Genomic DNA, 25,661 nt, shown 5'->3' on the forward strand with positions numbered 1-25,661 from the left:
CAGGCCCCCACCCATGTCTCCCACCACCCCCACCCCCCAGCAGTGCAGGGTCACCCTCCACCAGGCCCCCACCCATGTCTCCCACCACCCCCACCCCCCAGCAGTGCAGGGGCATCCACCACCAGGCCCCCACCCATGTCTCCCAGCACCCCCACCCCCCAGTCACCAGGGGCAGCCTCCACCAGGCCCCCACCCATGTCGACCACCCCCCCACCCCGCGGCAGTGCAGGGGCACCCTCCACCAGGCCCCCACCCATGTCTCCCACCATCCCCACCCCCCAGCAGTGCAGGGGCACCCACCACCAGGCCCCCACCCATGTCTCCCAGCACCCCCACCCCCAGCCACCAGGGGCAGCCTCCACCAGGCCCCCACCCATGTCTCCCACCCCCCCCCCCACCCCCCAGCAGTGCAGGGGCAACCTCCACCAGGCCCCCACCCATGTCTCCCACTCCCCCACCCCCCCAGCAGTGCAGGGGTACCCTCCACCAGGCCCCCACCCATGTCTCCCACCACCCCCACCCCCCAGCACTGTGGGGCACCTGCCAGCAGGCCCCCACCCATGTGCAACTCATGTCTCCCACCACCCCCACCCCCCCAGCCACCAGGGGCAGCCTCCACCAGGCCCCCACCCATGTCCCCCCACAGCACTGTGGGGCACCTGCCAGCAGGCCCCCACCCATGTCTCCCACCACCCCCACCCCCCAGCAGTGCAGGGGCACCCACCACCAGGCCCCCACCCATGTCTCCCAGCACCCCCACCCCCCAGCCACCAGGGGCAGCCTCCACCAGGCCCCCACCCATGTCTCCCACCACCCCCACACCCCAGCAGTGCAGGGTCACCCTCCACCAGGCCCCCACCCAAGTCTCCCACCTCCCCACCCCCCAGCACTGTGGGGCACCTGCCAGGAGGCCCCCACCCATGTCTCCCACCACCCCCACCCCCCAGCAGTGCAGGGGCACCCACCACCAGGCCCCCACCCATGTCGCCCAGCACCCCCACCCCCCAGCCACCAGGGGCAGCCTCCACCAGGCCCCCGCCCATGTCTCCCACCACCCCACCCCCCAGCAGTGCAGGGTCACCCTCCACCAGGCCCTCACCCATGTCTCCCACCGCCCCCACCCCCCAGCAGTGCAGGGGCATCCACCACCAGGCCCCCACCCATGTCTCCCAGCACCCCCACCCCCCAGCAGTGCAGGGGCACCCTCCACCAGGTCCCCACCCCCCAGCACTGTGGGGCACCTGCCAGCAGGCCCCCACCCATGTGCAACTCATGTCTCCCACCACCCCCACCCCCCAGCCACCAGGGGCACCCTCCACCAGGCCCCCACCCATGTCTCCCACCACCCCCACCCCCCAGCCACCAGGGGCAGCCTCCACCAGGCCCCCACCCATGTCTCCCAGCACCCCCACCCCCAGCCACCAGGGGCAGCCTCCACCAGGCCCCCACCCATGTCTCCCACCACCCCCACCCCCCAACAGTGCAGGGTCACCCTCCACCAGGCCCCCACCCATGTCTCCAACCCCCCCACCCCCAGCACTGTGGGGCACCTGCCAGCAGGCCCCCACCCATGTCTCCCACCCCCCCACCCCCTAGCACTGTGGGGCACCTGCCAGCAGGCCCCCACCCATGTCCAACTCATGTCTCCCAGCACCCCCACCCCCCAGCCACCAGGGGCAGCCTCCACCAGGCCCCCACCCATGTCTCCCACCACCCCCACCCCCCAGCACTGTGGGGCACCTGCCAGCAGGCCCCCACCCATGTCCAACTCATGGTCCCCACCACCCCCAACCCCTAGCACTGTGGGGCACCTGCCAGCAGGCCCCCACCCATGTCCAACTCATGTTCCCCAGCCAACATGTCAAACACAATCTAGATCCCTGGTCCCTATGGTCAGCCTCCAAATGCAAAACACCCACCCGAGTATTGCATCCACCCACTCATAATTGGCAATTACATGACAGAACACCAATTGCAAGTTCCGAAACAAACACATTTCCCTCACATACACCCAATGGGTGTCAGTGAATCTCAAAACCCATATCATGAAATGCATGAAACCAATGAGATACCACACATTGAAGTTCACTAAAAAAAATATGTATTAAAGGAAACATAAATAGAATCAAAAATAAAGAAACAGAAATGTGAATGTACAAAAATGAAAAGAACCATGTCCGTGAAAAAAAGCAAAACCAAAAATAAAATAGTAATGGTGTCCAAAGTCACTGTCCACAAAACAAAATCCAATGGGAAATAAAAAAGAAAGCCATTGCTCCATGGTTAAAATGTGAAAGAAAAATACAATCCAACAGTGAACTATGTACATGGGAACAAGCCAGGGTCCATTATCCCAACAAAAGAAAGGAAACCTATCTAACTACACTAACTAATGAAATAAACCATATACAAAAATGTGGCCAATGTCCGAAAGGTCCAAAATAAATCCAAAAAAAAATGAAACCTAACACTACCTACATAACTATGTACAAGGGCAGCGGGCTAGTTTGACGGCTCACTTGTGGATGTCCTGGGCCAGGGCATCATCGAACTCCTGCTCAATATCCCGGAGGCGGTCCTCCTCCATGGCCCCGAGGGTCCGCAGGGCCGTCGCCGTGTCCACCTCCAAACCCCTGCGGATTGCCTCGAGGCACTCGGCCCGCCTCAGGGCCCTCCGCATGGAGTTCTCTGCCCTGACCATTGTGAGCCGTGCCTCTTCCGCCCGCTGCCTCTCCGCATCTATGGCGTGGCCCAACCGCTGCCACACGGAAGACACTCTCTGTCCTGGGTCCTCCTGCCCTCCGGCCGATGCCTGCCCCTCCGATGTTGAAGGCCCCGAGCCTTCATGGCTCCCACCACGTTGCTGCTGCTGCTGTGCCTCTGCCTGTGCACTGCCTCCTGCTGCCTGCACATCCTCCGCCGGCTGGGGTGCAGTCGTTGATGTGGCCACCCCTGCTGGACGTCCGACTCCCGACTGTGGCAGGGATGCCTCCTCCACCAGCCTGGCCGCACCGTCAGAGGCAGCTCCACAGGGCACCCACGTGACTGATGGGTGGGAAGATGGCACGGAGGACGACTGGCGCGTAGGGGGTTCAGTTGAGGAAGGGGTCGTAGCAAGCCCCAGCAAACCGAGGAATCCGGCCTGGGTGACCTGTCCCAGCAGGCTGACGTGGTCAACGAGCCATTCGAGATGACATGCAGTCTCCTCATGAAAAGACTGCAGGTCACCTCGCATGGCCCGTTGACGCAACGCCACCCCAGTCAGGACAGGCTTAACCCGGACCCGGATAGCCACGTCCGCAGGCAGAGGAAGGCCAGTTGACGTGAGATCATCCCCTGCCTGAAAACGGGTCTGGACGTAGGTATCCCTGCTGGTGCAAGATGATGCAGGGACACGATCAGGGTCAGGATTGCGCACAGGCACCTCTGCGGCGGCCTGTGCTGCCTCCTGTCCCTGGTCCTGCACTGCACCACTAGCACCAGTGGGATCCCCACCTCCAGACCCCGTCTCTGGTGCTTGCACGGCCTCCTCCTCCACCAAACCCCCCACCAACCTGGATGACTCCGTGCCATCTTCCCCTGTTGGGTCCTGTGGGGTCCCAGCTGCCCCTTCTGCTGCCGAGGAGTCCAACTCCAACCTCCGCCTCTTGGACCTCCCCCCGGCAGCTGCGGCCTGGGACGCGGCACCGGACTCCTCACTCCCCGACGAGATCACAACATGGGAGGGGAGCCGGGCCTTGCGTGGGATCCCCGCCGCTGTGCTCCACAGCACCTTCTCCGCCCTCTTCATCAGTTGACGCTGCAGACAGGGAGAAATAAAACACAGGCATCAGGGCACTGTACAATGGACACATACACACATGACAGTTGTACATGAGTGGCATTGGCAAACCTCAGACATGTCATCACAATCCCCAACACACATGTCATTTCAACTCGCAGACATGAGCCATACCACAGCCAAATCGCAACTGCCAGCACCATCCATACACATACAACAGCATGAGCAGGCAAAGGTGAGCCAGACATCACATGCAACACAGGAAGTGCACCACACATGTACACACACCACCACACTTGCATGCATGTGTACACCTCTGCCAAGTGTCGCAGTGTTCAGAGGGGCATCCACAGAAGCCCTCCAAAGTGGTGCCACTATATCGGGGGTACTTAGGAGGGGTGGAGGGGAATTTAGGCACCCTGGACTGAGTTGCCTAGGCAACTCCAGTCGCACTCCGTCCTGATTGGCCCAAGACAGCTAGGCTGAGTGAATGGGGGTTTGCTGCATAAAAGCAGGGCTTTGGAGACTGGAACTTCAGAAGTCGCCACAGGACCTAAGAATCGACGAGGGAGAATCTGAGCCGACCTGCCACGACACCACTACCGGTGGATCCCTGCTGGACCATCTCACCACTTTTCCCAACGACAGAGGAGATCTCCCGCCGGAGAGTCTTCTTCCTTTAACTGGTGGGGATAACCAGTTTCACCGTCTTTTCGCTTTCCCGACGTATCTCGTGGCCGCCTAGCACCCCGGCACCCGGGATACTACGCTTTACCACGACCGCGAGACAAAGGTACCACCTTTAACCGGAAAACTCCGCGGCTGGTTTCTGCTCTGGTAGTGCAAGCACCTTCATCTTTCCTCCAAGTCGAGATCTTCTCTTCCCCTGGACGACGACGCAACTTGCACCCACTACCAGGAACAACTGCCACCGCTGGAGGATCCTTTCCACTTAAGGTACAGTGTCCCGCCTGGCTTCCCTTGCTACCGACTGTACGGGGTAGATTTAGCCCCCGGCTTTCGAACCTGGGTTAGCCTGGGACACCCTGGCTAAACTTTTCTAAGCCTCTCTAAACTCTTTTCTGAACCCTCTGCAAAACTTTCTAAGCCTAGTGTAACTGTGTGATCTTGGGCGCATTTGTGCTCTGCTCTCTCTAAGAATGGGCCCAGCCTTTGGACTTTGGCTCACCAGTGACTTTTCGCTCTCTGCCTTGCTAACAGTGTTCTTGAATCGTAGAGTGGTGTACCTCTTCATATTCTGTCTTTTTCCCTCCCTTTTTCACAAACTTATTAGAGTGCAATCTAGTTAAGCGCTCACCTCTGTATGAAAATAAGTGGTGTTTTACTGTGACTTTTCTAATAGGGAAAAAGGGGTGTATATATCATAATAGTAACTGTGTGTAGGAGATGTTACAATAAGAGTGCTGGAGTGTTTCAACTGTGTGTTTTTAAATAAAATAAATAATTATATACTTTGATACCAAAGCTCTGGTCAGTGTTTGCTTGTATTATTGTATCTGAGTGCCTATTGAGTATACTTTGCATACTGCCTAACTCTTCTTGAGGGAAGTCTGACTGCTCAGCCACAGCTACCAGGTAAATCTGGGTGGTACAGACTGCTACCAAGTGGGTTTACTGCCAACACCTGTAGTCTTAAATCTTTTGTAGTGGTCCCTAAGGGAACTGAACAGGTTTCTGCCTAACACCCGTCAGTGTCCCACTCACACTTGCCGAGGACACCCCATCCAGGTGATCCTCCCTCACTAGTCCACCCGCAGGATCCAATAGCGATGGCCATGTCCTGGCCACCTGGACGACAGATCTCCGGGAATTAGCCAGGGTGACACCTTCAGGTTTCTCACAGCGGTTAAACAGGCATAGGGTGCAAGCTTAAATCGGCCACTGAGTGACTACTGTATGTTTTTTATGTTGAAGGGAAAGTGTGAAAGGGAATTGTATCTGGGCAATCACGAACAATGGAGGCTCTGCCAAAACTAGGGTGAGTTGGCAGTTAGTTGACAAGTTGTCCCACTGAGCTTGATCATAACCCTCGGGAGTGGCTTTCTCTGAGGGTTTGACAACTGAGAACTAGGTCTGCCTCCCATCACAGTCTTAAACTACAACCCAAACAGACTCGTTTTTGGGACACTGAGAATGCTAGGATCCATCACTGATTGTTTCAATGTGTCCCTCCTCAGCACACAAGGGAAGCGGCTACATCCCCCATGCACAGCCCCCACCCACTCACACAAATACTAGAGCAGCGTCTTCTGATTCTAGAATAGGTCTCTGAAGTACAGGCAAGTCCCAGTTCGGTCCAGAGCCCTGCTACGACCCACCTCAGCAAGCTCAACCCCATGAGGAAGACGGGCAGCTGTAACCCCGGTCTGCTGCAGGGCGTCCCTCTGTATCTGGTGGGTGATAGGGCACTGCTGTGGTTACATGTAATAATGTCACCACAAAAATCTCGCCATGCAAAAATATCGCCGAAAAATGGCCGTTTTTTGTGGCGACATTATTGCATGGAACCGCAGCAGTGCCCTATCACCCACCAGATACAGAGGGTCACCCATATAATATTGCCACAACCTTTTCCCGGCGATATTATTTACGGCGACCATATATGTGGGGATAATATTACCTGATACCACCGCTGCCACACTAGCTCAGGGAAGCCTTTCAGAAGCTACCCTGTACTGGTGTAGCAGCAACGTCCTATTTAAATTAAAAGCTCCAAACTGCTGTGTACGAGCGGAGAGCTTATCACTTAAATAGTGCCCTGCTGCCACACCAGCATGGGCAATCTTTCAAAGGCTGTCCCATACTGGTGTAGCAGCAGTGCCCTATTGAAATGAAAAAAGTCCTGCTCCTGTGCTGGAGCACCCAGAAGAAGGGACATTTGTTTTTATGAGGAGCAAATCGTAATATATTTTTCAGTTTTTCAGGGGTGGGCTGCAGGGGCCACAGCTCTTCCATTGTTTAGAATGGTAGGTATGTGCAGTGCATGTAACAGACAAATCAGAGCAGGCATATTAACCCTTTGTGCAATCTAACTGGGAATGGGAAATTAGGACCCGTAGGATACAAGTATATCTCTGTAACAGAGACATTAACACCCCTGGCTATATTACAGGGACTCAAACTTACTTTTATCTCTTATTTGATTCATTTTTTATTTGACTTTTTATTTTAGTAGAATTATTTGAGTACTGATTACATTTGAATTTTTAAGTTTTGGCTCCATGAGGTGGTGGTTTAGTTCCCCTGTACATGTGAGGCAAAATGAATGCCCTAAATGATGATTAGGAGATAAGGCGTCAGGTTCAGTCTTTACCTCTTTGCTTCTGGACTCCTTTGCTGGGAAGAGGTAAGGCCTGTCCTTTCAGGTAGCCACCATGCAACCCGATTACAGGATAACAGGTAAGCACTACGGCTACCCTGGGAGCCAGGTCCCAGGGGGGAAAGAACCTTTAGGGGGGGGAAGAAGGTGCTGAGAAGACGTTCCAGGTAAATTTGTTATTCTGGGAATTTGTCTTTACAGGAACCAGGAACAAGTAGAAAACACGAGGTTGCAAGGCAAACTAGCGTTCCGCAATACAAAACAATTGCAATGCGAGAAGCCTTCTGAATTACCTCTATTTATTTTCGGGTATCAGATGTTGCCGAGCACGTGAACGCGATGATGTCACCGCGTGACAAGAGCGTCTGGGAGCCATCTTGGGTCGGGACACAATTTGAAAGCGTTTCCAAAATGAAACCTGATCAGATAAGCGCCAAGTAGGCGAAAGCATTGCATAAGGGTTGGCAGAGGCAGATATAGAGTGTGGCTTTTGTTTGGCTGAACTGTCTTTTGTCTTGGTTATCTGCAGTTAAAAGGTTTTGCAATTTGCATTATTCATGTTACCAAATGTTTTTAAGGATCAGACAGCAGGCGACCATTGCCAAACACAGTTGGCCATTTCTGACTTTCGCCAGCGTCCAAACCAACCACAGTTGCCTATCCCCAAGTCAATCATTGCCCACCAACCCCAATCATAGCTAACCATTGCCATGCATCGCCAATCATGGTCAGGTCTTGCCGATCATGGACAGCGATTGTGGACCATGGCCGACTATAGCCATCTGTTGAGCCAGTAAGGTTGTTCTGTGGGTTGAGTCCCCACCAAAGAGATCTGGGGAACACCTCTAGACTGCACCTTTTATACTTTCAGGGTCTATCAAAGACCTTGAAATTATATGAGGTTAATGATCAAGGTGTATTATTGAAGTGGCAAGAGCGCATTTAGTTTATGGAGGGTGTTTTGTCAAAGATTGTGTGAGAGAGACAGGTAGAGAGAGATAAAGACACTTACCATTCCAGCAGCCAACATGGCATCCAGAAAATCATCATGGAAGGGATAAACACATGTTATAAATATAATCCCCACCTGTGGAACACCACCAATCAGTGGGGCACCCTTGAACGGCATTAATAAGCATGACAATTAATCTGTTTTTACATACTGCCTGCGCCTGCTGTATGCATCTCCTTCTTAACAAATGTCTGATATACACAGCCTATAAGATAGGTAGACTGGTAATATTGCTGTGGAGAGGATTAATACACTTGCTACCGTGATCTCCATGTGAGCAGGAGTAGGTACATTTTTTATTTTATTTATTTAAAATACTTTCATAGTGAAACATATTTTAATGAGGCCTCACAGCGTTGACAGCATTGGCAGCTTCCACTGCTGCAAGGTTGATGAAATAGGAACAGTTCCACTTTCTAAGAGTATCATCTGGTATGGAAGACTTTGCTAAACCAGGGGATTACACCAAGAACTACACTAGAGGCAGCGAACATGCTTTAACAAGCTTGTGGCAGTGCGGTTTGAAAGGGAAGGCTGTATCAATCCTACTCACTGACAAATAATCCGGCAGGGCTTCTGTATTGATCTGCACAAAAGAGGAATACATCAGTACAGTACTCCACTCATGCACATCTCCTGAACTAAGGACGTGAGACCAAAAGACATACAGGAGAGAAGAGGTGGCACTTTGCAGCAGCACAACATCTCACCTATCTCCTGAATCAGGGTCTGAGCCCAGGCCATTGTAAAAGGGAGGCAACATAATGCGTGCCTGCTGCACCCATGCACCAAAGCAGTATCCCACTAGTGTTCGGAATTGAGGTCTTCTTACCTGCAGATGCTGTAAGGGGTGAGAAGCACAACCATGCCTACTGTGCTGATGTTTCTGCACAGCATACTGTGTTGCCAGCATCGCTCTGCCCCACGCCACATGGGCACGCCGTTCGTGGTCGAGGAGGCATGTGAGCGTCTCGCAGGGCACTGCACAGAAAAGCACAGAGCGGCAGGCAGATAGGTTGCTCCCATGGGGCTCTCCTGCTTGTGGAGTGAACTACACTATGCACACCAGCCGGGTGTGATAGCAGCATAGGTACTTTATTAAGAATAATACTGTATCTTGTTAACAATAACAAGACTATGGGCCTCATTACGGGTCTGGCGGTAACCCTGCCGGTAAAACCGGCGGGTTGCCGCCAGACCCGACAAAAATTACCACCACCTGATTTCCCGGTAATGCGAAGGTATTACAAACCCAGTGGCCGGGAAGTCAGGCGCCGTTAATTCTGTTCGTCCCCATTCCCATTGAGTCCAGAGGACTCAATGGGAATGGGGACCAAGGAAGCAACGTCACCGTTAATAACGGTTTTGGTGCTTCCGTGAAACTCTGCGGGCGGGACGGCACCTGCCCGCAGAGTCGTACTGTGCCGGTCCGGTAACAACAGTGCCGGTAGGCTTACCGGCACCGCTGTTACCGAGCCGGCACAGTCGCAAGTCAACTTTATGTGTAGAAATGCTCATTTCTACACATATCTCTCAGGCATATTACCTCCATGTTCCTTTTCCTTGTCCCAGTACCTACTTTTAAGGTATCAGCCTCTTTGACAGAAACCCTTCAGGTGTCTGCATATGAGGAGGGTCACACAGCTTGCAGACTTAATTGCTGCTGTAAACACGCTACTGGTGTAATATAAATGCTGAAGCCAGGTCTGCATTCAGCCACTTAATTTATAAGCACTCTGTGTTTATTTCATTGAAGTGCTGTTAAGCACAAGCATTGGCAAAGCCAAAAGTTTTGGCTTGTGTATAATATTAGGAATTTGCCGGGCACTGCTAAGATGCCCAGGTACTGCCACCATTTTGCACCTGCAACTACCAATGGGCAGTTAATACCAATATGTCTGTGCCTGACGAGTGCCTTTGCCATTCCTACAAAAAAAAACTGTTTGCATTGCTAATGCTTGTTGTATCAGTGTGCTCCGTCTTGTCGATGCTCCTGTTGCTGTCTGTCACAAACACACCTTGTACCCACCGACTTTCCTTATGTATTGCTGTTTGTGGTTGTTTTTATTAGTGTCTCTTTGATGGAAAATTTTATTTGAAAGGTTGCATTTCTTGATTTATGTAAGGAATCTGGTATATGATGAGTATATATCACTTTGTTGAAATTACTGTTCACGCTCTTTCTTGAATATAACATTTTGACAAAAAAAGTGTAGAACCTAATGGAGGAAGTCTTATGTGGGGTGTTAAAGCCCTTCAATCAGTAGGATGGATGAAATGCACAAGGGTGGTTCATGAACTCATAGATGTGGCACCATGGACTGTAAAGCTTCGTATCTTGATCGGCTGGAGAACACCTGGACACAGTGGCGTACCGAGCGGGGGCTGGGAGGGGCACACTGCCACCCCACAGGCTTTTTGAGAGCCTGACTGGGACTTTCGCCAGTGGGCCACCTCTCCTGTTCGGCACCTCAATGAAGGTGCCCAAACGGGAAAGGTGTCCCGCTGGCAGGACAATGTGTGCTGAGTAATTCCTGCTCAGCACAGTAATTGTCCTGGCAGCAGGACACCTTACCCTTTCCGAAACCTCTGCCAGGACAATGTCCCAAGGAGCTCAGGGCAGCAGCAGAGGGGCTCGCAAGTTGCTCTGTGTCAACAGAGCATTTCAATGTGAACCATTAGGCACTGAAGGGAGGGAGGGTGGACTATTAGCAGGGACTTTTGTCCCTTTAGAAATGTACATGGCAGGGAGTGATCAGGTGTGAGACGGTTGCATAATGCTGCAGGCTTTATGAAATAATGAGTATTGCTTTACCCAAGGGAGGTTTGTTAGGCTCACATTAATCTGCATGATGCTATTGTGACGTTGCATGCAGGGTGGGGACAATAAAAGTAAATCCACCCTCTTATTGCTGAACATATTTCTATAATGATGTATAGTTAAAGTTAATAATGAAAGGGTAGTTTCTTATGTAATGTGCTTTGCTTCCAAGGCATTGCTATAAATAAAGTATTATTTAAGCAGATGAAATGCAAAGGGAAACATTAATAAATATCTATATAAATTAAAACTATGAAGATGTGCTCAGTTGCTTAAATTGTCCACATCCCAGTTTCACCATTTAACCAAAGTGTGTGATCCTGGGCAGACCATGTAATCAGACTGCGTCTTATCTGCAGCTCTGTAAGTGATTCACTTCAAAGCTTTAATATATCATGCTGCTATTTTAAAAAAAAGCCAGACTTGCTCCATATATAACAGTGCAATTTAGGTATTTTGCACCACAAAATGATTTGCCACTTGGCTTACTTATTGTTGGGGGTCGCCTGCCATGGACATCCGGCAGGCGCCCCTGGGTGCTCTTCCTTTGAGCACATCACAGGCCCACTATGTGTGGGGGTTGGGGTCTACCCTGGATATCCGGCAGGCCCCTTAGCTGTATGGACATCAACGCCATCGGGGTGGGGCACAGCCTGCCAGGCCCCTGACCGTGCGGACCTTGGCCACCATCCTGGCATGTGGGTCCCACGGCATCAGGGCATGCAGGCCTGTGCCTCCACGTGTAGGCCTGCGGCCTACATCAATAATGAGACACGGACTCAGTCGTTCCTCTTTGGGAGTCTGCAGCCGTTCTGCCGCACGTGCCTGCAGGAGCTCCTTTTATTAGCTTTGGCCATGACGTAGTCATTGCCCATCTTAAAAGGGCAATACACGTGGAAGGGACACATCCCCTTAAAGGGGCAATGCACATTGGAGGGTCACCCATAACACTTATGACAACTTATTCTAAAGTCAGTTGCATGGCGCCTCCAAGTATCAAAGACTGATGATGCTCCTTGCGATTTGCTTTCTGTGAATTAATTTCTGTTGGTGCAATCCATATGCAAATTAGTTGATGTGTAAGTATTTTGCCCCAGAGCGCCCGGACAGAGCTCTAATAGATGAGTTCCCTGCATCTGTAATGATTCTTCGTTTTTTTTTTGTTGTGTTAAAATGCGAGATACCACAAGTAATGTTACCAAAAAAATAGATTGGGGCAGGGGTGGGCGGTTTGTGGGCGCGAATGAGACAACCTGGAATTGCGTGCACTGCATTTGAGGGGAAAGTAGGCGTTTCACCGTGGCTGTCCCCCGCACCACATTTTGCAATGCTGAATACTCCACTTACAGGATAATATAGGGAGGCTTTTCATAAGATGTAACTGTCTTGTTATTACCACAAAGCGCTGCTCGACATTTCATGACCTGTAGCGAGTCATTAATGGCTTCAGTCGAAGCCTTGTATTTTAATGACAAGTTAAAGTTTATGCAATGTTGTGGGTATAGATTAATCGCTGTTTATTATTCTGAGAGAAAACTTTACATCAACAGCTTCCTCAAAGACAGCCTCACGTTTAAATGCAAAGCTTTCTCTCAGAATGAACAGTGTTTTATCTATTACAACAACGGAGGCCGCTCGTGCGGTGCTCTGCTGCTTATGTCTGTGACAGCTCGGAAGAGGGGTGTTGGGTTTTACTTACTCTGGTCTTTCCCTGATATGTGTGTTTGAGTTTAGAGTGTTCAGTATGGAGTGTTGGCTGTGGAATGTTATTGGGTGAAACTGCTTTAATTCCATAAGAGATCAGTTGGAACTGAAACCTAAGAGCAGGGGGACCGGTGGATGTCTCTCTGGTTAAGAACTTGTCTTGATTACCTGATGTATGTTCCTGTTGTGCTCCCTGTAACCACGAACCCAGTAAAGCAGTCCATGTTACCTGAGGCTCCTGTGTACTCTGTGCTGATCTCATAACCCCAAAACATAACAAGGGGCCGCTGCTCAGGCTTAATGCAGCCAATCAGCAATCAGCCGAAGACCAGGGGATACCGATCAGTATGGGATACCAAATATTACTGAACACATCGAAGTCTTGACATAGAATCACTTTGAAATATGCCCCCACGCGCACAAGATCACCTGTCAGTCCTAGGAAGTCTGCGATGACGTGTCTTCTCTATTATTTTAGATGAACCGGGGCAATGGAAAATAGCACGTGCTCATTCGTTGCACGAGTCAGGCAGCAACTACAACTTTCATGAGGAAAAAGATCGTGCCGTTGTATGAGCGAACTAGAAGATACTAAAATGTTCCTGCCTATTTCACTGTGATCGTACAACAATGCTTCTGTGTAACTTACGTAAATACGTGACCTAAACACATTCAAAATTATGTGCCTTTATTTTGCAAGATTGTTTTAACCCAAGCGGTGTGTCTGCAGTATTTACTGTAGTCCTGCTACTGCAATATGGCCGCCATATTTTGTACTTGTTTAGTTATAACGCGCTCTTTTCGTCCTTCTTTAGTTTTTTAAACTCCATTTCTGCTAGTGGGAGCTGCCGGGTTGACCTTCCTTAGCCGTGGTCTGAAGGTAAAAGATGGCAGCAGTCGCCGGACTCCGAGTGCAGGTAAACGCAGGCGCGATCGTTCTCAGTTATATGAAAACAGTTTGTTTGATGTACAGCAAGACCCGGACTCATGTAACGCGGCCAACAAATTTTGAAAGATGATGCATCTTCGGGTTGTAGACCATCCGTTTCTGTGGGTCGGGAGGAAACGGTCAACTGGCTGGGATGTGGCTGGTAAAGGGAAAGCACCAGTAAAGGCACTTGTGACGACGGGTGCATATGACATACAGGAGGTGCAGGGTAGACGTATAGGAAAGATGACCTTCTGACTTCCCATGTGTCGGTGGGAATACTCCCATACTGAAACCAATACCACAACTTCCAGAGTGCATTCCCAGAACAGCCACGTTTGTACATTTATCGACTAGGAAGGATAAAGCTCTGGCTGGTCTCTACTCGGATTCGAACGTAAGAAGTGCAGGGTGATGTCAAGGCAAGTGGTTAAATTGCTCAGCAGCTCGTTAAGGCCTGGGTTTGTTATTTCCGTTCCTGTTGGGGTTTATCCTCTAATGCAATTTGCCATTATGATTTCAAGATTTCTTTTCACATAATGAAAAGAATAAACTGACTGGATGAACTACTCATGCCTGGCATAGTTCCACTTGACAGCTGCCCTAGTGAAAGTCCTCTGATCACTCCACACAGAGGTGACCTGGTAACGGTGCTAGAGTTGTCATCTTCACTTCAAGTAACAAACAAAATACGTGGCCTGCCTCCGCCCGTTGACACACCACTCTTCGCACCTGACCTCTATAGGAAATTTATGTTTACGCATATTTGTTTAATGTACTTTTTTTTTTAATTTTTTTTTTTTAACGGCGCTACAAGCAGAGGAGACTACTTAAGGGCATTAGGGACGGATGATAATGGGCATGACCTCGACTCTTCCTCGTCCCAGTACTTACCTCATGAGGCTCCTGCCTCCGACACAGGACCTTCTTTTATTTGTACTATTCGCTATAACTCCTCCTCTCCAACCACGGCATCCAGTTTTTAATTTTCCTGCCTACGACAGGCAGGTTGGACTTTTTTCCTGGTGCGGATTGCCGGGGAGCAATGATGGCGGGGCCTTCGCCTCCAGCAGGTGCAGCAGTGCTCCTGGGGGCTCCCTGCGGGACTTGGGACCTGGTTGAGCAGGATTGCCTTGTCCGGTCTTGTTGCGGGGCTGCAGGACGACGTGGGGCATCCCAGCCAGAGTCCAGCAGGCCTCTTACACAATAAAGTGTATAGGGCTGACAAATTGCAGCACAAGCCTGCTTCGACAGCCCGGAGTTGGTGCCTTGACTGGCAAGGTTTTCCCTGGCTCCTCATCTTTCTTTTCGGAGATCAAGGGGAGGACGGGGTCCTCCACGCTCCTCACGTCCTGGTCCGGTACCAAAGTCCAGACGGTTTGGACATGCCGGTAGGCGAGTGGCTCGGGCTGTTTTTTCCAGTATGGGGCCAGTGGTGTTGGATTCCTGAGTTCTGGACACAGTTCAGAGGGGTTATCGAGTGTTTTTCCTGTCTCCTCCTGTCCTGGGTTGCATGGTTCGGACTGTGGTTCCCAGGTCTCGGACCAAGATGTTGGCTATGGAAACCGCTATCCGACTTGTTGTTGAAGGCGGCCATCATGCCTGTTCCTCTCCCTGTTCGGGGTCAGGGTTTCTACTCGTGGGTGTTCCTGGTCCCCAAACCGTCAGGGAAGTTTCACCTAATTCTGGAATTCAAGGCCCTGAACTGTTTTGTCCAGAATGAACACTTCAAAATGGAGACTTTGCATAACATTCTTCCAATGTTGCACAGGGGGATTGGATGGCTTCTCTGGATCTCCAGCATGCATATTACCATGTGGCTCTCCGGCCCCGCCAGATGAAGTTCTTCCGATTGGCAGTGGGGTTCCGACATTTTCAATTCAGAGTGCTCCCGTTCGGGTTGCGATCATCCCCCCAGAGTGTTCACCAAGATGGTGACTCCCCTAGTGGTGTATTTGCATCCAAGGGGCCTTCAGTTTTTTCCCTACCTAGACGATTGGTTGATCAAGGCATCTTCCTGCCGACGGACCGTCCTGGCTCATCTCTAAATAGTCTGCCAGGCTTTACAGGACTGGGGATTCCTGGTGAGCTGGCAGAAGTCTACAGGACTGGGGATTCCTGGTGAGCTGGCAGAAGTCTCAGCTGGTGCCTTCTCAGGATCGTTTTCATCTCGGCTCAAATTTGCACCAGGATGGGGAGGGTATTCTTGTACCAGGAGAGGGTCCATCGATTGCTGGCTGTTCTGGGCAGGGTTCTCAGTAGGCAGTATGTCTCGGCTTGCCTATTGCTCAAACTGCAGGGGCGCACATGGCTTCTTGCGTGTTTCTGGTGCCTTGGGCCCGTCTTCGTTTACGACCTGTGGTGTCTTATCTTCTCTCCCACTGGCTCTGACATCTCAAGCTTACAATGCTTTGATAAAGGTGTCCCCTGTGCTGAAGGGCTCCCTGCTGTGGTGGTTGGGGGTTCCGAATCTTTGGGCAGGGGTGTCCCTGGTCCTTCCTCCGTGACCACTACTGACGCTAGTGGAAGAGGTTGGGGGGGCAACTTTGGGGATCCTCTCAGCTCAAGGGTTGTGGGATCCGGAGAAGAGCAGTCAGTCATCCAACTGGAGGGAGTTATGTGCCATTCTTTGGACTCTGGTGTACTTCAAGGGGTTTCTGGAAGGCCGGGCAGTGTTTGTCTGGACGGAAATACAACGGCCATGGCATGTGTCAACCATGCCAAGGGGGTTCCGGCTGCTCCTTGAATGCTCTGGCTGCTCAGATTTGGTTCTTCTTGGGGGGAGGGGGGATTGGTATCTGGTGTCCTCACATATCAGGGGGGTGGACAAGTTCAAGCGGATCTTCTCAGTCGCCGTTTCCCTCCTCTGCGGAACTGTTTCTATCGGGCCAGGTCTTTGCAGAGTTCTGTGTCAGATTCGGGACCCCGGTTCTAGATTTGTTTGCATCGCCAGCCTCAGTGAAGGCTCCCCTTCTTCTGCTCTGTTTCAGGCTGAGTGGGTGCGGGGGGGGGGGTGGGGTTGGTCGACGCCCTCTCTGTACAGTGGCCTCAGGGTCTCCTTTATGCTTTTCCACCTCTTCCCCCTTCTGCCCCGGATGGTTCAGTTCAGCGCATCAGAGTGTCCAGGGTGACTTTGTTGTTGGTGGCCCCATTCTGGCCCCACACTCCGTTGGAGCTTTAGTTCCGGGAATCTTGGCTGGTCCCTAAGTGGCCGTGTCCTCTTCAGGAGAATCTGAGGTTGGGAGTCTGACAGATTCAATGGGCAGTGTGGCTATTGCACGGGCTAGGTTGATGTCCCAGGGGTTTTTCGGGTCCTGTGGTTGTCTATCATGAATGCTCTAAGACCCTCTACTCTGAAGGCATATGGCAGGCATTGTGGACATTTCCGGGACTGGTGTGGGCGGTCTGGGATCCATCCCCTGCGTTCGGGCCTCCCAGCTATCCTCCAATTCCTCCAGTAGGGGTTTGACAAGGGCCTGCCGGTTTCCACCCTTTGCTCTCAATAGGCCTCCATAAAATTCCTCTTGGGCCACTCTGATGGTCACATGGATGGGGAGGTGTTGGTGGGGAAGTTGCTCCGGGGGTTTTCTTCTTCCCGTACTTGTAAAGGCCCCCCCCCTCCCTCCTTGGGATCTTTCTGCAAGGGCCTCCCTTTGAGCCCATTTCCTATATTGACATAAAACATCTTGCGCCGAAGACTGCCTTTTATCGCCATCACTTTTGCCTGTAGGCTAGGGGGGATTGGGCCTCTATTATGTCACCCCCCCACCCCCGTTCCTGAGGGTGCTGCCGGATTAGTGGTGTTTAGGGAGAAACTTTGGATCACACCTCAAGTTGTGTCTCGGTTTCACACCTCTCAAGATCTGGTTCTCCCTTCTTTTTTCATGATCTGCATACACCAGAGGAGGTGGCCTGGCATAACATTGATGTGCGGCAGACAGTGTTGGAGTATTTGGCTAGGACTGCCCATCTGATAGTCTTTGGATTACTTTTGGCCCGGCTGGTGCTGGGCGTGAGGCCTCAGTGGTTTCCATTAGCTGGTGGATCCGTGTTGTGTTCTCCGTGGCCTATGTGGCTTCTGGCCTGCCTGTACCTGCGCACGGTCAGGGGAAGTCTACCAGGGGTTTTCCGGCTTCCTGGGCTGATGCAAGGGGGGTTTCTCTGCAGGAGATTTGTAGGGCTGCCACCTGGGCTGATCAAAGCACTTTCATCAACCACTATAGGTTGAATGTCTTCCGCTTGGGGGTTGGTTCCTTCGGGTTGGAATTTTGTCTGTGGGGATATGAATGATATTAAAGGTGTGTGGGCTCCGCCTCATTGGGACCTTTTCCCCGTTGCTGCTTTGGTATACCTCATGAGGTAAGTACTGGGACGAGGAAGAGTGGTCGTGGAGGTAATGCTTTGATTACTTACCGGTAATCCTATTTACTCCTGGTCCTACTCTTCCTCGTCACAGTACTGACGACTCTCCTCGCCCTCCCTGCGGGGAAGGTCCCATGCTCTGGTTTGGTTATATAAACTGGATGATGTGGTTGGAGGGGATGAGTCCTAGGGGATAGTAAAAATAAAAGAAGGTCCTGTGTCGGAGTCAGGGGCCTCATGAGGTAATTATTGTGATGAGGAAGAATAGGACTAGGAGTAATTAAGATTACCAGTAAGTAATCGGGCATTATTTGTAGGGACGGTACCACTTGTATCAAAGCAAGGCTTACAGTTCCAAAAATCCATCGCCATGGTGACGCATAAGGGCTTGGATGAAGTAGGCTTCCAGCCATGTGCCTCATCCACTGATTAATGCAAGGGCTTATGATTGTCGGACAAGTGGTCTTGATATTTTATTCATATCGTGCTCATAAACAAGTGTTTCAGAGCGCGACCAGACAAGGGAGGGGAAACGAGGGAGAACAAAAACTATCTTACTAGGCCCAGTGACATTGAAAACACGCAAGTGCATTGGAGAAGGAGGGGGGAGAAGTGGAAAGTGCAAAGCATGGGGAAAGTGAAAATGAATACAAATAAATATGGGCACCAAACCGAGCAGAGCAAAGGAGAAAACATAAATAAGGACAACAAACAAAGCTAGTGCGGCAAGTACTGGGTTTAATGCAGTAGATGGGGTATGTCTGGTAAGTGCAGGAAGAAAAGGGGGGGCTGTATGGGTACAGATACAGACCCCAGTGCCAGGAGTGGCCCAAAGGCAGTGCGGGAGGGTGGTAAAGTGAGCAGGTACCTGGGCACGGAAGACGGAGGATAAGCCAGGTTCACGGTTCCGAGAAAGAGCAGATCAGCAGGGAAGAGGGAGGGTGAAGGCAGAAGCAAAGAGGAAGGTCTTGAGGAGCTTCCGGAGCTGGTTCTCCTCAAGTTTGAGTGGCAGGGAGGGTGCTCCAGAGGGAGGCCCCACCCGAAGACTGAGATCTACCCACAGCTCGTCTCTTAGGAAAAACGACCTGACTCTGAGGGAGTTTGAGGTAGAGAAGTGAAGAGCTCAAGAGGGTAGGTATTTGCGGAGGTATAGCTGAAGGTATTTTGGGCCCAGACCCCAGAAAGCCTTGTGGATAATGCAGAGGGTTTTGTATTTAATCCACTGGGAGCCAGTGGAGGGATTTGAGAGATCTGATCCCAGGGCTTGAGGCTAAAGACAAGTTTTGCAGTCCTGTTCTGGATTAGTTGCAGAGGGTGGAGACTGGAGGCAGGTAGATTTTAGAAAGAAACTGTTAGAATAGTCCAACCTAGAAAGAACCAAACCTTGAGACAATAAGCTTCTGGTGCATGTAGTAGTAGTTCAGGGGCGGCTAGCAATGACCTTGGACGTTCACATAGGTTTAAGGCCAGTAGAGACGGCCTTGGGGTTTAGAAGTGTGAGCAGTGCTTTCCTGAAGTCAAGGTGGTTCTCGGGCATGCTTCTGCAGATATTTTTGCAGCTTTAAGATTTGATCTACAGAATATATTGTAGCTTTCAAGTTTCGTTCTGCGTAAATGGCATCCTTCACCTCCTACCACAACAAAATATCTAGGAAAATAACGAGGCTGTTTTTGATGATAATGTTCTATTTTATTTAAAATAGCACCTCAAAAACCACCAGTGGTACCCTATCTTTGTACTGGAGAAATGACTTACAATTTTCACTTGCTTACAGAAAAGGAAAATAACCTGCATACTTTGGTCTCACTATTGTTGACCTCTACAATGCATAAACATATATTGCTATAAAATCAAAAAGCTATTCTGGTACAGCAATATGCAATGTATGTTCAAATTATTAATTTTGTGATTTATCATTCATTCAAAAATAGCTTTATTCAACATCATGCCCCACAACTAAGCAATCCTACATACCGCAACGAAAAATATAAAAAAAAGATACACATGGTTATATTGTATCCATTCATAATACAAGGTCTGAAATCCACAGTATGAAAGCTGTACATTTCATAATAAAAAAATGAACAATTCCCTAGTTGTCAGACATATATACACCTAAACATATAACATACTTTACTTTTAATATTTATATCATGCAGACCATGGACCCGTAGGCTTAAGGGAGCAACAATAAAACAGAAGACCATAAAAAAGCATCCAGATCAGGGTCATCGGATATCATTAATCAAGGTTCAAGCGAAAAGATGTTAGTTTCTTCTTCTCTGTATAACCTGTTACCTGTTGTGATCTGTTTTGTTGATTGCATAAAACAGACTTCAACAGTAAATGATCTTGACACCCACAATTGGTCTAGCAATAGTATTGGCATTAGCTTAGGATATAAAGGGTCGAAGGTGTGTCATCAGCTTAATATAATAAACTGATGAAGACACCAGGCTACTCGCATGTGCCTTCATGTTTAAATATTGATCCAAAATGACACTCGACGTCTTAACCTTCGTTTGGACAATTAATTTAGGATCCTTGATATGAAAGCTTTCATAAGTTGGACCCAATTTCTGCAGCAAATTTGTTGTACCAATAATCAGCAGCTCAGTCTTCTCTATTCAGAGCCACTTTACTTTGAACCATTCAACTCTCTATAAAGGTGTAAACCTTATTCAACTGCTTCAACAGTTTCTTGCATCCCTGAAATAGGGATGACACATTGCGTGTCATCAGTGCAATTCATAAGCACCACCCCCTCTTGCTCCAAAAGAGCAAAGAAGGGTGCCGTAAAGTTGTTATATAGGCAGCGTGAGATGCATGACCCCTGAGGTATGCCAAATTTCAAGGTTAAGGACGGTGCCATTGCCGCCTCATAGAAAACGCTGCTGTCCCGATTACTTAAGAACGTAGATATCCATTGAGCTGCTGCAGATGAAATTGGCTATGTCCTTCAACCTGGTGACCAGGATGGAATGGTCCACCAGGTCGAAGTCCGCCGACAGATCTAACGGCATCAGATTAGATACCTTACCGTTATCCATACGTTCCAACAACGCAGTCACTGTCCCAAATCGCTATCTAAATCCAGATTGTTGGTCATTTTGGTGATCAGAGATTTGGACATGTGCCACTCGATCCAAGATTTTAAGCAAGTACGGGCTGTTAGTAATAGGTCTATAGTTGAGCGGCAAATCCGCCAGTAACCCTGTTTTTTTTAAGGATGTAGGTTATCCAGGTTTTTTTAGTCCCATGTGTACTGCTCCTTGCAAAAAGGAGGCGTTAACAAATGTACAGATGGCATTCAGCAGGATGGGCGGACAGTGATAATCGCAGCCGAGCAGGTATCGTCTTTACACCTAGTGGCTTTTAACTGCTCCACTATCGTAGTGAGTTCTGACTGACACCGTTATGGCAGAAAAGCTAAATTGAGGGATAAGAGGACATCTCAAAATCCCAATCGCTCCCACTCCTAATACCTTAAGTTTACAATCTTTTTTGAAAAATTTTTATTGGCAATATCCGCCTTAAATCCATTCAATTTGCCCTGCATGGCTTCCTGGCTTCCCGAACTGCCGAGCACCAGGCCGCATCCTTAACTAGCAGGCCCGAATCGTGAGTCGGGAGTTTCTTGCTCCTTGGTAATCTTAAAAAGCTCCTTCACATCAGAGTGAGCACTCTGTATTCTAGTATTAAAGGAGTTTTCTTAGCATTTACAATGGACAGTTTATATTCTTTGGCCGCTCCTTAATAGGCTACCACAGTTGAAGAGGTAGGATTATGTTTCCACTGATATAAGTGTTTGAGTGTAGAGGCTTTGAGTCTCTTGAGTTCTGGGGAGAACCAGGTATTGCTTTGACATACTACCTTACGCGTTCTCTTTTTTAAAGGTGCCAACGTATTGGAAATATCGACCAAAGAGGAAGAAAGAAGGTGCGACATCTCAGGAGTATTAGAAATGTTCACTATACCAGCACTGAGCATGAGTTCAATACGCTCCAATGTCAGATTCTTCGAGTTTCTAGCTAGAAACTCGTGAGACTTCCCTCCTTTCATTTTTACCGGAAATTCTGCCTGCACTGTAAAATGCACGAAATAATGGTCCGACCAGGGACAGGGCAACACTCGAAGATCCTTGGACACAATGTTAACAGTCTATAGGCAGTCATGGGTATGCCCCTTACAATGAGAAAGCCCATATTGAATAAGGCCACCTCCAACTCAGATGCCAAATTCTTTGTCTTGCCCAAGCAAAATATTGAATCTCCCAGTAATAAGAAACTAGTATAAGTTTCAAAAAAGGCAGAAGGAAGTTCAAAAGTGCAGTTGCAAAGTCCTCAGCCGTGAGGCGGGCCTATAGATCAGAAGAACATTGATGGTCGACTCGGCATGGAGTCCTAATTTAGACTACAGGACTCTATCCCTTCCGAGAGTTGTCCTTTGATTTCCCACATCATAAGCGAGGATCTGAGGATAAATGCAACTCCCCTCCCTCATCCACCCCACAGTACTTTTAATCGTTCATCTACGTCAGTGTTGTATAATCTTTTCAGCATTGGTTTTGTCCTAGAATTAACATGGCTTGGATTATGCAATAATCCTACTTCACATGTGCAGGTGAAGCCCTCAGGTAAATCCAGTAAAATACTGGTTTTAATTCTATTTAATCTACTATATTGCTAAGTTCGTTTCAATATGTGAAGAGGTATTTGGACCCACGTATCTCGAACAAAGGATTTCCAAACAAACACCGACCAGACCCTCCAGGGCCGCCTATGCGAACCGCATCTTGGTTCCTCACACGTGCAGAGTGTGCGCTGGGGGCTCGAGCTTCCCCTCTATGGCTGCCTTTCTCTGGAACAACCTACCGAACGATCAGATCAATTGAATCTCATGCTGCCTTCCGTAAGGCCTTAAAAACTAGGCTTTGTCTCGAGGGCTTACTCCACGTGCGATTCCGAACATATGCTTCCCCACTGATTGTGTCACACCCTTGCAATGTAAAACTATGCTTCTCTTAACTGTACCAAATAGAGCAATTGTGATCTGTTGTTTTCTTGGGCCCCTTATTGTAATCCTCAAGCAAGCCTTCTTAAGTATCCTTGATAGCGCCTCTATGCCCTTGGGCTGCAGTGCGCTCTACAAATCCAAAACATAAATTACTCTTTGGTTTTTACACATGTTGGCGGTTGTGCCACCTATGTGGCAAAGCCTTACCACCACAAGAAAGAAGCAGGGGTGTTCGTTAGCAGGATATCTGCTTGACATGGTACTGGAAATGCTTAGGCATGAATTTGTTGATTCAGAAAATGTTATTTTTGGTGCAGCATTTAAACCAATTAACGAGTGTCTTTACAAATGATTCTCCCAATCGGGAGTCTTGTAGGAAAGCACATGCTTTCATCCTGTATTGGCATAGTGATCCTTCCTTTGCCTGCTCACCCATGGTCTGTGTCAACTTCCTCTCATTCAGATTGGGCTATTTCCCCACAGCTGGGCAATTGAAAAATCATTTGTGCAAGAGCCTATGCTTCAGAAGGATGTATGTGAAAACATTGAATCCATCACTGCAAACCCCATTTTATTTGGCATTTGTAGAGCACACCTAACCCGTAGCTATCTGGGCGCTGGAAATACAAGGTAAGACGAGTTACAAGTGTTGCCAGGAGGCAACAAGATACAATTATGCAATTTACTGGTACAAATTTACAATATGTACAGAATACAATTTACAGTATGAAAGTTCTCAGTAAAGGGTTCAGTTGTACAGTTTACAGTATGGTGGTTGGTGCAGCAGTGGGAATGCTACAAATTCAGTGAAGGAGCCAGGTTTTGAGTTTTCTGCGGAATGAAGAATGGAAGTGGCAGATCTGATGGCTGAGGGAGGGTGTCCAGCCTTTTGTTGCCACTGCTGGGAAGCTGCATCCCCCAGCTTTGGTTCTTATGAATTTGGGCACAGGCAGGTGAGCCGAGGCTGTGCGTGTGGGCTTAGTAGTTTGGGTTGGGCTGAGCAGGTTGGTGAGCTATTTGGGTGCTTTGTTGGTGAGACATTTATGGGTAATCGCCATCGTTTTGAATCCGATTGTGTCCTGCATCAGCAGCCAGCGTACTTGGCGTCTTGTTTCAGAGAGATGCTCCCTTCTGTGAATATTTAAGGCAGCTCGCATGGCATTTTGAGTGACCTGAATTCTTTTTTTTAATGCTATTGGTCGAGGCGCCAGCCAGGAGAATATTAGAATCTAGTTTGGACTGTATGAGGGCTCTAGCTAAGGTTAGGCAGCTTTTGGAAGAGGTAAGTTCTACATGCGTTAATGAGCTTTGCAGTATTGGCTGCTGATGAGACAGTTGCGTTGGACTTGTCTAGATGGGGTTAATGAGTCCATGTACACTCCCAGGATTTTGACTTCTTTTGAGATGGTGATGGTGTTCCCATTTATTATGAAGAATTTGTTTTTGGTGTTAAGATTTTTTTATTTTTAAGGCATGTTTGGGTGCCAACCAGTAGTAACTTGTTTTTGTCATCATTTAGTCAAGAGTCTGATAGATATTGAGTATAGTGGAATCTTTATCGTATATCACCTGAGAGATGCAGAATAATTTGCGTGTCATCCGCCTAGTTGGTGTGGGACACTCTGAGTTCATCAAGGCGGTCCAACAGAGGCTTGGTAAAAAAATGTTATAGCGTTTGTGACACAAAAGATCCTTGGGGCACACTGCAGAGAACTGGGGCCGCATTTGCTATATTGGAGAAAACTCATTGTGCGCGGAGATGAAAGATTCTATCCAAGTGATGGCTTTCGATGAGAATTGGGCAGCACTGGCTAGATGACAAAATATTTTGTGGTTCACTAAATCAAAGGCCACGGATAGGTCTAGGAGAAGTAGGATAGCTAGGTTTCCATTGTCAGTGATGGTGTCAATTTGTTTTTTAAGGTTGGGGAGGGCCGTTTCCTTAAGTCTACTTCGGAAGCCCGATTTGGCATAGACCCAGGAGGTTGTTCTTGAATATGAAGGTTGGCGGCACGGTCTAGGACTTTCAAAAGGAAGGGGACTGTGGTAATGGGGCGGTAATTAGTTGGGATGTTCTGGTCGAGCGATTTTGTAGTGGGAGGACCCACGCTTCTCTTAGGTTCTTGGGGGCAGTACTTTGCGAAAAGGAGTTGTTGATGAGAGAGGGGATAAATGATGCAAGTTCTGTGACACAATCTTTGATGGGGCAAGGCAGATGTCACCTTGATATCTAGAGCGTTTTAGGCTGGAGATGATGTTGATGACCTCTGTCATGGAGATTTTCATTGTTTTTTTTTCCCCTTCGAATTTTACCTTATTTCGTTGAAATAAAATGCAGGCCGAGCCCCCCCCCCCCGCACCCTTCCTACATCTACCTTATTATGACCCACCACCCATCTATTTATTCCATGAAATGTGCTAAGATTCTATGCAAAAAATCCCATGCAATGTGTTTCACAGTTATTGTATTAAATGTTTTCCACCTGTACGCTTCAGAAGCATCTGGTAGACCGACCTCTTCGATACACAATAGACTGCACAACCTGCTTGAGATTCGCTTATTCTTGATGCATTCCAAGGTTGGAATAGCTTACACTCTGCCCCGGTTATACCCAATTAGAAAGCCACCCACAATAGCCATCTGTGTTCGACTTTTGTCGGAAACAAAACTGCTTAGCGGGCTTGGGTCAGACCTC

The 25,661-nt window shown here is 49.2% G+C and overlaps 1 protein-coding gene across 1 annotated transcript in view; it reads left to right on the forward strand.

Annotated features, from left to right (window-relative positions):
- The first annotated feature begins 13,437 nt into the window (after positions 1–13,437).
- Positions 13,438–25,661, forward strand: part of ATP5PO (ATP synthase peripheral stalk subunit OSCP) — a 167,728-nt gene continuing 155,504 nt past the window's right edge. The window contains exon 1 of the mRNA XM_069636206.1: positions 13,438–13,575. Coding sequence (XP_069492307.1) covers positions 13,546–13,575 — 30 coding nt within the window. The 5' untranslated portion in view covers positions 13,438–13,545. The remainder of the gene's footprint in view (positions 13,576–25,661) is intronic.

This window comes from Ambystoma mexicanum, chromosome 7p (genome assembly GCF_040938575.1).
Source record: "Ambystoma mexicanum isolate Mex_15411 chromosome 7p, UKY_AmexF1_1, whole genome shotgun sequence".
In the NCBI taxonomy this organism is placed as follows: domain Eukaryota; kingdom Metazoa; phylum Chordata; class Amphibia; order Caudata; family Ambystomatidae; genus Ambystoma; species Ambystoma mexicanum.